The sequence below is a fragment of the Rhopilema esculentum genome, chromosome 3 (genome assembly GCF_057945365.1).
Source record: "Rhopilema esculentum isolate cy_ngs chromosome 3, ASM5794536v1, whole genome shotgun sequence".
NCBI lineage: Eukaryota > Metazoa > Cnidaria > Scyphozoa > Rhizostomeae > Rhizostomatidae > Rhopilema > Rhopilema esculentum.
The window spans coordinates 2571758-2586577 of NC_142817.1; the positions used below are offsets into that span (position 1 = coordinate 2571758).

At 34.1% G+C, this 14820-nt stretch overlaps 2 protein-coding genes across 2 annotated transcripts; one reads left to right on the plus strand and one right to left on the minus strand.

Moving 5' to 3' along the window:
- Positions 1-62: 62 nt before the first annotated feature.
- Positions 63-5248, minus strand: LOC135692936 (uncharacterized). Its single transcript, XM_065211287.2, has 10 exons — positions 5107-5248; positions 4246-4273; positions 3738-3843; positions 3278-3363; positions 3066-3152; positions 2646-2794; positions 2226-2319; positions 1487-1673; positions 756-834; positions 63-481 (listed from the first exon to the last, which is right to left on the minus strand). The coding sequence occupies exons 1-10, from the start codon at positions 5113-5115 to the stop codon at positions 392-394; spliced, it is 915 nt and encodes a 304-aa protein (XP_065067359.1). The 5' UTR covers positions 5116-5248; the 3' UTR covers positions 63-391.
- An 84-nt stretch (positions 5249-5332) lies between these two features.
- Positions 5333-14144, plus strand: LOC135692935 (solute carrier family 25 member 3). The gene is made up of 6 exons (XM_065211285.2): positions 5333-5530; positions 7187-7311; positions 8766-8945; positions 9453-9634; positions 12941-13224; positions 13655-14144. Exons 1-6 carry the CDS (start codon positions 5407-5409, stop codon positions 13822-13824), a joined length of 1065 nt encoding a protein of 354 aa, XP_065067357.1. The 5' UTR covers positions 5333-5406; the 3' UTR covers positions 13825-14144.
- The last annotated feature ends 676 nt before the right edge of the window (positions 14145-14820 follow it).

A 14820-nucleotide genomic window follows, 5' to 3' on the forward strand; every position in this document is an offset into this window, starting at 1 on the left:
CCCCTAAACCAGTTAATAGTAATTCTGAAATGTCATTTTAGATTAATATTACTTTTTTTCTAAACTGTAAGCATCTGCTCTTTTATCAAAGGTGTAAAATATTTTATCAAAATGTAGCAATTATGATTTTTTCTTTCAAAGTTTGAAACAAGGCATTTTTGTCTAACAATCTGAAATAAACCTTACTGTAAACAAGTCTTGAAATACTTTCAAAAATTGTCACAACCTGCTCCTTCTGTAATTTACCTTCTGGTCAAGACAATTATCACATGATTAAAGACACATCATGTCTCCAAATGGCTTGTAGTGCAAAGTCATGAACCTGCACTAGAAGCATGTGGTGCATCTGAATGTTCTAGTATCAGGCACTTTCTTCTAGATTCATCCATTTCTATAACGGTACATCATAAACCACAAGAGATTTATCATCTGATGCTGATACAATCTTTGATCCATTGTTGTTGTAACTAACTCCCCATACCTAAACCAAAATAAAAACAAATAGCATCTTTTATTGTAAACAAGATTGAATGAATGAAAATATGCATAGTCTCAGACAAAATCTGAATCTATCACAAATGTTGTGTACAACTATAACCTCTAGAAATCTGGAAGGAATTTCAGAATCTTGAAAGTTTTCTTTTTCTTCACATGCAAAAATTAAGCAATATAATAATGAAAATACAGTTATCATTATCAGTGATTTTCAAATTTTTAAACAGCATCAACAGAACTCTGAATTATGTTTTATTCACCTGATCACTGTGTTCATAAAATGTTTGTATGCACTGCCTACTACTAGCATCCCATACTTTGACTGACTTGTCACTGGAGCTTAAAACAAGATCACAATGAATATTAATACCAGAATATAATAACAAATTAATGTTGCTTATTTTACTTTTCCCATAACACGGGCATAAATTCAATCATAGAAAGAGTCAACATGTAAAACTTGGGGGGGGGGGGAGGCACAGGCCAGAAAGACAAACTCACTTAATACTTTAAATGTGAATTGTGACTAACTATGGTGACACTGGATATGATAAGCTCCCAGTGGCTTAAAACCTATATTCTAACTAAGTATAAAAAATCACATTACATAGAACTATGGTGAAAATACAAAAGGTCTATATAACATGGAAAAAGAATATGCATCAAACACTTGTGTATGTGTACATAAATGTATAATCTTTCGATGACCATGTACATATTCATTAACATGGTATAATAATCAAGGCTGGAATGATTGACTGATTGATAAATCACATTCATGAAAAAACGATAAATAAAATGATGTGCCAAATAAAAGAAATCTTCAACATCAATTTATAATTAGATACTATTGAACATGAATTAAACATTCTTGATTATAGTAAGCAATCCAATTAAGATAACCCCTGCCTCATTTGGCTTGCTATGAGAACAGTTTTTTATCTGTTTGTCTTCTGTGAATAATATCAGGTGAAAAATTGAATGGAATTACCCAGAGACAAAATGAGTATTATCAGGAGAAAAGTCGACACTCAAGACCCAAGATCCATGTCCTGACAAGGTTCCTGCCAAATTAGCATGTTGCACATCATACATCTTTAAATGTCCGTCATCAGATGCTGTTACAAGCAGTTGAGAATCAGGAGAAAATGTCAAGGACCTAATTGGCATTGCATGACCTGTGAGGAAATAATGTTTTTTAGATCTAATCTTTTTACAAGTTTAGACAGATAAAGTTGAACTAAAATAAATTTTCATTCAAAACTTTGAAGCCCAGTTTGTATCTTTGCATATAGGAACCATAGATAAATACATAAAAGGTTCATTGACCATACATAAAACAGAAACACCATAAAACAGAAAATCATGCATTTAGAAACAAGATCTACTCTTTGCATCATGAAACAAATCTAAGAACCTTGAGGTTGGACTTTTTTAAAGTGAAATTCAAAACATTACTTAAAAATCAATGCTCTATGATTGTTGTTTTATGTTAATTCATTTCAAATTCTTTCAAAGAATTTCATTGGCTTAAAAGAAGACATAACCAAAATCTTTAGGAGTCTTCAAATGAAGAAATGTTCAAAAGGGAAGTCCAGTTAACTAAGATGTTTACATAAACCATATACATGGTATTTGAAATACAGTTTGACATCAAATCCCAGCTTTTCAAAAAAATTGGTTAATTCAGAAGGCTGTGTTTCTTATGATTTTGCCTCAGAAAAGCTTACCTTCGAGTGTATGCAGTAATTTTCTTGTTGGCATATCAAATATATTCACAATACCATCAATAGCACCACATGCAACATATCGACCATCAGGACTCTGCAAAGGAGTGCATATTATTTGGGGGCAAAAAGAAATTTGCATAGATAAATACAAAATTTTGGAAACAAAAGATTTAGGCCACATAATTTGGTATCAAATAGTTTTAAATCCAATGTGAATGGAAAATATTAGCCTCTTAATGCGCTTATTTTGAAGTAAATGTGCAAGTTATCAAGGACACTAATCCTTAGTTACCAACATAATAATTAGACATTTGATTATATTCTTCCTTTGGATTTCATAGCCAAGTTTTTTCAATAGGTGCCAGTAGATTGTACAAATATGAAAAAGAAATTGGAAAACAGAATAGGAATTGCACTTACATATGCTATACTCATAGTAAATTTACTTCTTGTATCAAGGGACTCCTCTTTTTTACCACTTTCTATTCCAACAAAGTTAACTTTTCCAGGGTGACTTCCAGTGACAATTTGTTTTGAATCAGGAGAGAATGTGACAGTCCAAGTATCAACTATAGAAGAACAAATTACCCAATTAATCCTTCAGCAAAAATAGTTTCTTAACTTTCAGTCTACAATAGTCAACAATCTTTTTTAAAAAAGGCAGATAAAACATAACAAAGCAACTTAAAAACAATGCATTTTCAAGGCTTATCATAAATTCAACACTTCTGAAAGCATGAAAAATCATACATTGCCTTATACTCATTATATATTCAAAGAGACATTATAAAGACAATAAAGAGACTAATACACAATAAAGATGTTAAGAGATATGCTCACCTGGTCCAAGATCAATACTTTTTATTTGTTTTCCAAGCTCTAAATCCCAAATCCTGACATAGCTGTCTACCGAGCTTGAGGCAGCCACTGGATAATGTTAAGGTTTTTTGCTAATAAATGGTAAGATCTTCTATTAGTAAGTGATTTGCTAAGTTATAATTTTTTCATAGATCGATGGAAATAAAATCAGTAAGTGGCAATAAAAAGGATACAGTTTCCTGCACTGTTGATTGCAACTGAAACAATGCCAAGTTGATGACCTTCAAAAGTGTTTTGGTGCTCCAGCCGACCATTTTGCCTGAAAGAAATATCATATTTTCATAATACAACAAACTTTTAAGGTCGTTTTTAGAATTGAAGGGTAGCCATGCACATGTTAAAAGTAAATCAATTTTGTGCATTTTCTATCCATAAATGCTTGGCATATGTTGATTTAACTGAAATTTATGGCACTTTCTTGAAAAACAATTCAGTAAAAACTGCAGGTTCTTTTTAAAATCTGATTTACTGCACCGCATTTCTTTAAATTTGATGCCATTGTTGTTTTTGCTAGAAAAATCTAGTATTAGCTACTTAGAACCAAATTATAACCAATTAACCTGTTTCAATTACAAAAAACATCGCTAGACATTGAATACATTTGCTCAAAGCAATGATTGCAAACGTCCATACCATTTCCAGAATTTCACAAAATCATCTAAACCGCCACTGACAATATTCTCACTTCCATCTTTCTCGTTTTTCCTCCATGCAACAGCCCAGATACTTGCTTCATGAGCTAACGCAAAGAAAACACAGTGAATTCACATATGGCATGCAGCCCCAGTTCGGGGGTTGGAGACCCACCCTCAATAAGTGATGTACTAAAATTTTACTATATCTTCTATAGGGATGTACTAAATGAAAAGCAATACAATGGACAGCCCCCAATATAAATTTCATTCTGAAGACACTGATTAATACAAAAGAAACAGCAAGAATTTAGACACAGGTATCTCAAGAGAACCAGCAACATTAAGAAATTGATAATATGAACTTGATTGTTGACATGCAGTAACATGTAACAAAGCCATTAAAGCATTGAGAAATAAACACACCTTGTTACAATTAAAAGGGCTAAATTTACTAGTTTCATGATTCAGAGAAAATATTTCAGAGAAAATCTATTTAAATATCTTACCATTTTCTTCTTTAAAACTCACCGAATACTGGAATAGAAAAAAATGAATATTAAAAAGCAAAATCTGAATTTTCAGACAAATAACTCAGAAAAAAGTTTTAAACCTCAGTCACTGTTATATTTTGATGTGTTTTCTAACTGATGTGACATGGTAATTACCTTGGCTGAGAAAATTTTAACTCAGCATGCATTTAAGCAATTATGTATTTCAGAAAAATCTTCTCTTTCACTTTCTCTGTAACTGATACAGTTTTCTGACGATGTTAATATTCCAAAAATGACTTAAGGCTGTTTTCCCACACAAAAGAATTCTCAAGTAAGAGTATCATTGAAATCTATTTACAAATTGACCAAAGTATGGTCACATATATATGATATAAGCACAGGCTCTTTCCCAGACCAATCTCTTTGCTTATGCAAGTGAATTTTAGCATGTTCAATCTTGTACAACCCTGGAAATGTCTACCCTGCCATATCCTGTTTTCTTTGCTGTTTTCACCTACTGGCTGATCAATCCACTATTCGTCTATTCTACAAGAAAGCCCAATAAATTATGAGCACCCCTCGCTTGGGAGTTCGTTGTCAAATTCATGATTTTCCTTGCTGTTAATTTTCCCAATATTTGTTCTTCTACCTTCGATATAACACAAACATTCTTTATAGATATAGGGTCAATTTATTTGTGAGCAGATCTTGGAGGTATATACTTCAGACGACTGACATTAATCGGCTACCATCATCCAAGGTTTGGACCACATTTGGGGCATAATGCATTTCTATTTAAAAAATGAGGGACAGATTTTGCAAAAAATTAGCCTATAAACCAAGAGAAAATTAGCTAAAAGCATTTAAAAATCTTACAGGTGCCATCCTTGTGTTGGCTTGAATACGTCCAAATAATCTAACTCTTCCTGCAGTTTACAAAGAATTTTGCATTGACTTTATCCACCGTCTTTCTCGAATTAGGCCAAAATGTGAAGAGAGAGGCTAGCCTCATTTTTCCAAGTCCGAAAAGGTCCAAGATGGTTGACCTCACTCTTGAAGGGCTGGGAAGGAGCACCAGTTTATGCGTGTGATCAATCCTCCTAAAAGATTCCTTTTACACGCCGACTGAGGACAAGTTGAGAGGTTGTTGAGGAGAAAGCACGAAGTTGTTACAACATGTTTTCCAAGCTTGTCGAAACAGCCCAGAATAACGTATTTGGGCGCCCTTTTGTGGCATCATGTCAGGAGAGCGAATCATCCAAGCAGATAGTGCCAAGCAGACCTGCAATGGCTGCGGCCGGTGAGTATGATCAGTCAGTGAAGATTGGCCTAAGATAATACTTGGGGTTGGCAAAGCTCGAACGTTTCTGTTTTCTAAAGCTATTTTACTAGTAGGCAACCAAAAAACCTTTACGCAAACTTTATAATAATGAACCTTATCGACTGATTTTCTGTCTTGAAATGACCCAACTTTGCCTTCTCAGCAAGAAAAAAAAATTAGGACTATATTCTTTCGCAAAGTTGTTCATCGGTTTTGCCTCAAAGTTTACTGTTGCCAGCAAAATTGGCACGGTGATAGTATGAAGAGCGTTCTTTTTATTTAAACAAGATACACTCTTCATAACAGATTACCCCTGCAGTAGAACTTTATATGGTTTGAAGCACTTTTTGTAAAATATATCTTCATATATATGGTTTGCTCTTAAAAATTGGCGCTAATGCAGTTTCGCACCTCTTGGACATTGATCCTTACCCAAACCCTATCCTTATGCATGGAACCACACGCTGAGAGGTGCGAAACTGCAATAGCCCCTAAAAATTAGCATAACTTAAATTTAAATTTTAGATTTAACAGAATAGTCAGGTGGTTTTTATTCTTTGGGGTGGCTTCAGAGCTGAAATTAAATATGATTTTAGCAAAAATGAGTTCTAGTTTGGAAACAATAAAAATAAACAAATTTGTTTATAGAACATAGGAGGAATCAATAATAAGGTCCAGTTTGCTTTCTGCCTGCCACTTTGAGCTCCAAAATGGTCATCAGACTGGAAACTTGTTTCTTGCCTGGACAAGCTCATTATAAAAATTTGCAACTGCGTGCCTGAAATCACACACTTTTAGGAAATCTGTATTGTTAATAATGTAAAATGTTAGTAAATAGGGACTTTGCATGGCCAATATGCAAAAGCAGATAGAAAATTTGAGTGCGCTGCATTATATATCAGGCATGTGACAAAGTTTCCAGTCTGGGATGGTCATTTGTAACTGCTAGGCCAAATTGTTGCAACAGACAGTTTTTACAGAAACTCTCTGTCTTTCACTCATTCATGTGCCAGGGCTCCACAATCATTTTTAGAGGAGGTACAATTTCATAATCAGGCCAAAAAACCTGTGTATGTGCAGACAAGTATCGCATACCCAAATTTCCAATCTCAAATCAATACCTTGTAACTTGCATTACAAGTTTCTTTTATTGGGTGTTTTACAAAATATCCAAGAAATTTTCACCTTTAGGTACAATTAGCCTTGTGTTGCAACAATGCCAAATTTGTCCAAACATGCAATGTCAAAGAATACCTATGTAAAAACCTTGCTTCAACAATCGCTTTTACCCCATCAATCTGGAGGGGTAGCTCCAGAGCTACAATCCTTGCCCAAAATAGTTGGAACATCTTCCCATTGCAGCATGCAAATAAACAAAGCAAGTGTTGAACTTCCTTACCAAAATATCACTGCTGTTTCCAAAATTCTGACCCCGCCCCCGTACAATGTTGATTTATTTTCTCAATACCTTCATACAGGTTTCAGTGAAAAAATTTACCTTCAGCATCAAAACAGCCCAATTGAACAACATTGCAATGGCGGTAGGGGGGGGGGGTTGAAAAAAGCTTTACCTTTGCTTGATTTGAATTGCATCTTGTTGAAAAATTTGAATTCTGAAAAAAACTTTTCTTCTAGAGGACATAAGTTGTGAATTTGGATCTGCTAAGTATTATGCACTTTGTGGATTTGGTGGAATTCTTAGTTGTGGCATAACACATACAGCAGTTGTTCCTTTGGATTTAGTGAAATGCAGAATTCAAGTAAGTAATGCATGATATTAATTATATTTCCAATCATCTTGTTAGTGGTTATGTCTCTGGAAGCTTCCTCTTTCTCTGATGTTGGGAAAGAAATGTTAAATGATCATTTTGTATCCAAACCCTAGACTATTGAATATTAGTACAATTTTGAAAGACTGCCTTGTTGAAATTGTTGATATGAAAGTTAGAAGTATCATTGCTAGCTTGTTTTGTCATCAGTTTTAAAGTCATTTTCAAGAAGTAACTTTACCCACAAGTTTTCAAGTATATAATTTTAAATTAAAAAACTGAAAATTTTAAAATTTAGCTATTCTGAAAATTTTGGCAGAATAACTAAAATTTGAATGCAAATTTTTGGGGAATAAACAGTCATCAGAATCTTCAAGTAGCTTTTGTTCTATTGCAAAACAAATGCTTTAGAGCCTGAAATAACATGCAATATTGATCCAAGGATTTGAACAATTAAGTTTTTCTATCCAGTTCTCATTAGTCAAGGGAAAATCTTAGCTAGGATAGAAGAAACACCAACAATGGGTTTCAATTTTGAGTGAAGAAGGAATTAAAAATTGTGTGTATAATCATATATTTGCAATAGATTTCAAAGAATTAAATAAAACAGTCAGCTGAAAAATTTGTCTAGGAAATCAAGCCTCTCCATAAAGATTTTAGTAAGTGCATGGCAAATCGTGGGACTCAAAGCTGAATTTTTTATTGAGACACACAATTCATAACTATCTGTTCAAAACGTTTGGAAAATTTGATAATAACAGCACTATTGATGTTACTACTTTTCCGTACGATTTTTAGGTATTATAAAGCAATTTTCTTTCAGTATTATAAGTGTTATAGAAGCCAAAAAATTAACTTCTATCATTTTGATCCAAACATAAATTAGTAACATTAATTTACTGAACAAGCATAACTAGACTTTAAACAACCTTTCAATCTAAAAAATTTGTTCTTGTTATGGTAAGAGTGGCGACACAGATTTAGAGTGGTTCTTTCCTTACACTCAAGCCCCACAGAGTGTTTTCCATTGTTTAAAATCATATTGTGTCATGTGGTTCCCTAGCCTATATCACATACAATAACTGAGGAGAAGTTATGATCTGTGATGCAGGCTAGCAATTCCCTAAATAGTGAATGCTGTAATTAAAAGATTTTTCCTGAAGCAACAAGGAAAAGTTTCTGATCACAAATTAATCTAATGGAAATGGCTGAGGCACGCAATATTGCTTATTTTTGAGAAGCCTGAGAGGCCTTGGAAAATTATCTCTTTTAGTAAAGGATGCTACTTTTTATTTACGACTTCACCTTAAGAGTGTACTTTGAACAGAATTTAAGTGTTTAACTGTATGATATATGTATTTAGAGTTTGTTTCTTTTTGTGTGCTTTCAATGGTACATTGCTTTTGTGAGTATTGCCTGTTAAAACAAGCTATTTTTTGTAAAAGGTCAGTCCTGATAAATACAAGAGCATTTTCAATGGATTTAGAGTTACAATGGCAGAAGAAGGCACAAGAGGCCTAGCCAAAGGATGGGCACCAACATTTATTGGTTATTCTATGCAAGGATTATGTAAATTTGGATTTTATGAAGTTTTCAAGATTCTATATAGTGATATGCTTGGAGAGGTATGTTGATGTGTCTTTATGTATAAAGCTTGAAAACTTAATTGTATATAATTATAGTCAATCTACATGCTGGCTTTTATCTGTGATTTCTGCTGTAATTCCTTCTGTAGAGCCATGTCTGACATCAAATTTCAATAACCTTTATTCAGAGATAACTCGAAAGTTTATCTCCTTGAGCTTTGTAAAGTTAATCTTCAAAGTTTTATTTTTCCTGACAGCCACCATACAGTCATATAAACAAATGTTTATATATATATATTTATAAATAAATCTTTTTGTTTCTCACATGTTTTTTCCATGGGAAGGGCACAAATAAGGAAAAGTAAAAATATTAGAGGGAGTAAAGATTTAAATAAATTTAATCAAAGTTTGAATGGTTGCTAATGTACTTATCTCCAGATAATGGTGTGGATTATTTGGCCAAATTGAAATGCTCAGTTTAGCTTTGTTGTCTTCCAATTTTACTTGCATTTTTATTGCAGATTTATCTATTTTGTATCTTTGCAGGAAAATACCTATTTGTACAGAACTTCATTATACCTTGCTGCATCTGCTAGTGCAGAATTCTTTGCTGACATTGCATTGGCACCTATGGAAGCAATAAAAGTTAGAATTCAAACTTCAGAAGGATTTGCTAACACCCTAAGAGAAGGTGTCCCAAAATTATGGAAACTTGAAGGAATTTCTGGGTATGTTATTGTAATCAGTCATTCTTTGTGCTTTTTTTCTTCTTGACTTTTGTCAGGCTCTGTTTTATTAAAAGCTTTGCAGATAAGTTTTATTCTACAAAGCCTTTGATTATTTTATGTTCAGTTTTGTTACTGAGAAATATGCTTGAAATATTCTACCTAAGATTGCCTGGAAAGGCACTTTATCGAGCGGGTAGAGTGCACCTTAAAATATACGAGCACCATTGAGAACAAAACGATATTGCCACGAAGCAAAATATTTTTTCAAAATAATGTTGATCAAACTTCTCAACGATCTTCTCAAATGACTGCAATATTATGGTTTACAAGAGTTTATTATACCACTAATACTTTGATTAAATTTTATACTTGATTCTACATCCAGTTTCTATTCAGGCCACATCTACAATAATACATTTTCAAACCAAAACATGTTAAAAGAATTTGAGAGTTGAATCATTTAGAAAAATGTTTGAAAATGAATTGTTTCCATTTGGGTGCTAAATGTTTGATTTGTTTTCATTTAGAAAAAAATAAAAACTTTTGAAAACATACGTGTGTAGATTTGACCTGAGACCTGTCAACATGATACTATATATTAACAATACCACACAATATCATACCCAGGGCCCAGGTCAGTGGCGTAGCGTGACTTTTTCAACTGGGTATTCTCTATTAATCAAAAGGGTGGGGCAGGGTGTGGCTCGATGCGGCTTGATGAAAATAGGGGGATAATAGGAAGATTAAGAGGACTAGCTATTGACATTTTATCTAATTTTCTTTTTGGTTCGGTTGGCAAGTACTGCACTGTCAGGGCATTGCTATGATAAAAACGATACTTTGCTAAAGGACCCTTCAAATATACTCTTCGAACTCATTCATTGCATCATATTACTATTAACCATTTCATCAAAAGTAATTCAAATCAAAACATATCATTGAAAGCCAGAAAAATTTTACTGGTCGAAATATGTCCCAATAGTTGTTGTTAAATCGTCTAACATTTGCACTGATGTAAAGAGGAAGTAACTGTAAACACCTACTCTTAATACCTTTTAATACAAAAGGGCTTTCGAAAGTTTCAAAATTATTCACATAGGGCATTACATGAGTTATAAATGATTTTGTGGTATGCAGTATAGACTTTTTCTTCATGGTCTAATCGTGATATTTTCAATACAAGTTAATATTTGAAAGAATCGAAGGTAATGAGATGAGACTGCACAATAATGCAAATAAATGCGCTCGAATAATGCAAACAAAATAGGCCAACAAGATAACTGAATACACCAGGCAACTATAAGGATATTATCCAGGCCTATCTGCATTTACTTTAATTCTATCACATAATACAAACAGAAACATCCCTGATTGGCAAGCAATAACAAAATGGCATTTCAAGAGGGAACAGATCTGAATCAGTGTAGTATTATGTAGCAGCCTACCTTACCTTTCCACTTTGCTGTTGGTAGATTAAGATTAGGGGTCAAATGAGAGAATGATTATGAAACAGTAATACAGACATTGCAATAGTTTTTTAATTAAGTCATGTTTACTGTTTTCGATGCAGCTCCATCACTCCAACCGCTCCGACGTCCATTAACTGTTTATATCGATCTCATAACGAGACTATTTTGAACCAACTTGAGGCTGTACGCTGCATATTTCTCAGCGTACAGAACCATTGTTTTAGCTGATTAACGGCAAATATTATTCATGGAAAGGAGCATTTTGATTGGTTAAAGTACCGTCTAGGGTATTCACTGCGTATTCATGACCAATCTCCATACAACATGAAGTAGCTCAATCTTCAAAATTAGCTTCAAAGATCTCCCAGCTTCTCTATGCTTCGCAGCGTTATTGTTTCCATGAATTTCGTGATATTTTGTACTTGTACAAAATGTAGAATATTGAAGGTAACGAATTCAACCAGAATCAATAGCCCCAAAACATTTTTTACTTATTACAATTATACGTCGTATTAATATTTTTTCTGAGAAATCTCAGGGTATTCACTGAATACCTTGAATACCCGGACGCTACGCCACTGGCCCAGGTATATGTCCTATAGACATATATCCAGCATTGTACCAACTTCTTTGGCCACACAATATCATACCCAGGGCCCAGGTTTATGTCCTATGGACATATATCCAGCATTGTACCAACTTCTCTGGCCACACAATATCATACCCAGGGCCCAGGTTTATGTCCTATGGACATATATATATCCAGTAATGTACCAACTTCTTTGGCCACACAATATCATACCCAAGGCCCAGGTATATGTCCTATAGACATATATTCAGTAATGTACCAACTTCTTTGGCCGTAACATAATACTATATAGAAATTAATACCACACAATAGCATACCCAGGGCCCAGGTATATGTCCTATAGACATATATTCAGTAATGTACCAACTTCTTTGGCGGTAACATAATACTATATAGAAATTAATACCACACAATATCATACCCAGGGCCCAGGTTTATGTCCTATGGACATTTATCCAGCATTGTACCAACTTCTTTGGCCGTAACATAATACTATATAGAAATTAATACCACACAATATCATACCCAGGGCCCAGGTATATCCTATAGACGTATGTATATTCAGTAATGTACCAACTTCTTCACCTGTTTTTCTTGGTGGGCTTTGAATTGCTTGTCGGTTTTTTTTTGCTTTGTTATGGAATAGCAATTTAACACATATAAAATATAAGACTTCCTAAAATTCAAGGATATGGTAAATTAAGACAGCAACACAGCATGGTTTTTAAGTCAAAGTCATATACTTTTTGTTGTACACAGCCAAAAATTTTTAGAATTGTTAATGCACATTTTTGTTATACACATCTTCAATGAAACTTAGAACCAAAACAGTTTTCAATCCCAGGGTAGCTTTTATTTTGTTTTGAACTTTAGTGGGTGGTTAACAGCTTGTCTCAGTTTGCAAGTTGTGTGTTGTAGCAAGCATTGGCTATTGCTTACCTTAAATGGTCAAGCCTTATTTATGGAAAATTTTGTGAGAGAATTCTGTCACATATATTAATTCTGTTACAACAGTTCCCTGATGATCAAAAAAAGTGTTAAATTTAGAATTATAGCGTAGGGCTTTCATGCTTTGTAGACCAAACATGTAAAGTGCCCATAATGCCACTTTATTATAGACAACCAAACAGTAATATTCACGACATATGTGCTATTTAGTTTAAAATAAACCTGTCCCTGATTCTTAATCAAAAGTGATTTTTGCAGAGGAGCTCTAGATTAAATAACACAAAAATTTATCGCTAACAGATTTTACAAGGGCCTTCCACCCCTTTGGATGAGACAGATCCCATACACCATGATGAAATTTGCATGCTTTGAAAGAACTGTTGAAGCTTTGTACAAATATGTCGTCCCCAAACCAAGATCAGATTGCACAAAAGGAGAACAGTTGGTTGTCACTTTTGCAGCTGGTTACATTGCTGGTGTTTTCTGTGCCGTTGTGTCCCATCCAGCTGACACAGTTGTCTCAAAACTAAACAATGATGTCGGCAGTACACCAATCCAAGCAGCAAGAGAGCTTGGCATGAAAGGTAAGGCCCAAACTTTGTGGTCAATTGTCGATACTAGGTGTGTGCCTTAGATTGTAGGATCTGTAGCATTTCATTCATGTTTAAGTAAAACTTTTGGCTGGTTCTAAAAGAGAACCAAACTTATGCTAGATTCTAATCACATTGGAACAAATTACTTCCATGATATATTTTTACGTATGAGATGGATTGACTAGGAACTATTGATGATATTACAAACTTAGGGGATTAAAACTCTTGGAGGTTCAACATGCTAAAAACAAGAGCAAACGATTCATTGTATGGTTTCAAAAACATCTTGAAACTTTTAGGGGTCCCCTCAAACCCTCGCTTTCTTAGTAGCTCTCCCTCAAACCCTGAGAGATAAATAAGATACACAAGATATATGAATAATGTCCTACAACAAAATTATTGAGCTTCCTATTTATTGCAGGATTATGGAAAGGTCTTGGACCCCGTATCATTATGATTGGTACATTGACTGCCCTGCAATGGTTCATCTACGATTCAGTCAAGGTTGCCTTCCGCTTGCCACGCCCACCACCACCAGAGATGCCTGAAAGCTTGAAGAGGAAGTTGGAGTTGCAAAAGCAGGCCGCGTAAATCGTGTTAGATTGTAGGAAAACGAAACATAGGATTTTAAAACTTATCTCTGTCAGTGAATTTTGTTGAAAAATTGTGGATACGTCGTTCTGTGTAAAGAATTTGGAGCACATTAAGAATTGAAAACTTTGTCGAAGTGTTGGAAATTTAGTAAAAACGCATTATTGGAAGTAAGTTTCCAATTTAAAGATGCCTAAAAATTTGAAAATGAACTAATTTCATGAAAACGATCTTTGCTTTTTGCCATGCTTAGAAAACAGTTATGCGCGTGGTAGATTAATGGTCACTGGAATGTCGTTATATTTGCCCTTTAAACATTTTATTCGTCCATTTTTGAGTTGACTCTGTTAACTATCTTGTAATAACCAATAGGGATCACCCGTTTCAAAGTTCTTGGAGACCGTGACATAGTGCTAAAACAGAAGGGCGATTAAAGAATTTCCAGGGATTTTCAGATAGAACCATAGGATTTCCACCAAAGCTGTACGAGATTTTTTTGGAGTGATTTGCATCTTGACCGAAACATAGTACTGGAATATTAGAGACTGACGAATGTATGCAGAACTAATCCGGTGCATCGCATTTCTAGCGACGCTTTATAGCACTCTACTGACGAGCTGCGCACATGATGTTATTTCCTTACACAATTTTTACACAAGTTATGCACTTTTTATTACAATGACAAAAGGAACTTTCAGGGACAGTTTAACTTGGGCCCACAACATGCATTTTCCCAATATTTCCGAATTCTCTATCTAAATATGTGAGTTTAGTTGAGAGCGTGTCGCCGCTCTCCACCTTTAGTATTGATGGAGTTTAGATTTAAATTGTCTGTTTCTGCACGAGGTTATAAATAACAAATTGCCTTGTGCTTTAAATCCAAAACAGAGATGAGCAAAAATTTATTTTGGAATTTCAACAAGATGTTTCATTTTTTAAAGATTTTTTGAAGATCTTTTGTCAACAATAGTTTCAGTCTTTGCAAAAATTTTAAAC

Coding starts and splice junctions, on each gene's coding strand:
- LOC135692936 (XM_065211287.2), bottom strand. Junction 3,844..4,245: donor GAGTTTTAAAGAAGAAAATG/GTAAGATATTTA, acceptor TCTTTGCGTTAG/CTCATGAAGCAAGTATCTGG. Junction 482..755: donor TTTATGAACACAGTGATCAG/GTGAATAAAACA, acceptor ATTTTGGTTTAG/GTATGGGGAGTTAGTTACAA.
- LOC135692935 (XM_065211285.2), top strand. CDS start 5,407: ATGTTTTCCAAGCTTGTCGAAACAGCCCAGAATAACGTATTTGGGCGC. Junction 9,635..12,940: donor AAACTTGAAGGAATTTCTGG/GTATGTTATTGT, acceptor TATCGCTAACAG/ATTTTACAAGGGCCTTCCAC. Junction 13,225..13,654: donor AAGAGAGCTTGGCATGAAAG/GTAAGGCCCAAA, acceptor TATTTATTGCAG/GATTATGGAAAGGTCTTGGA.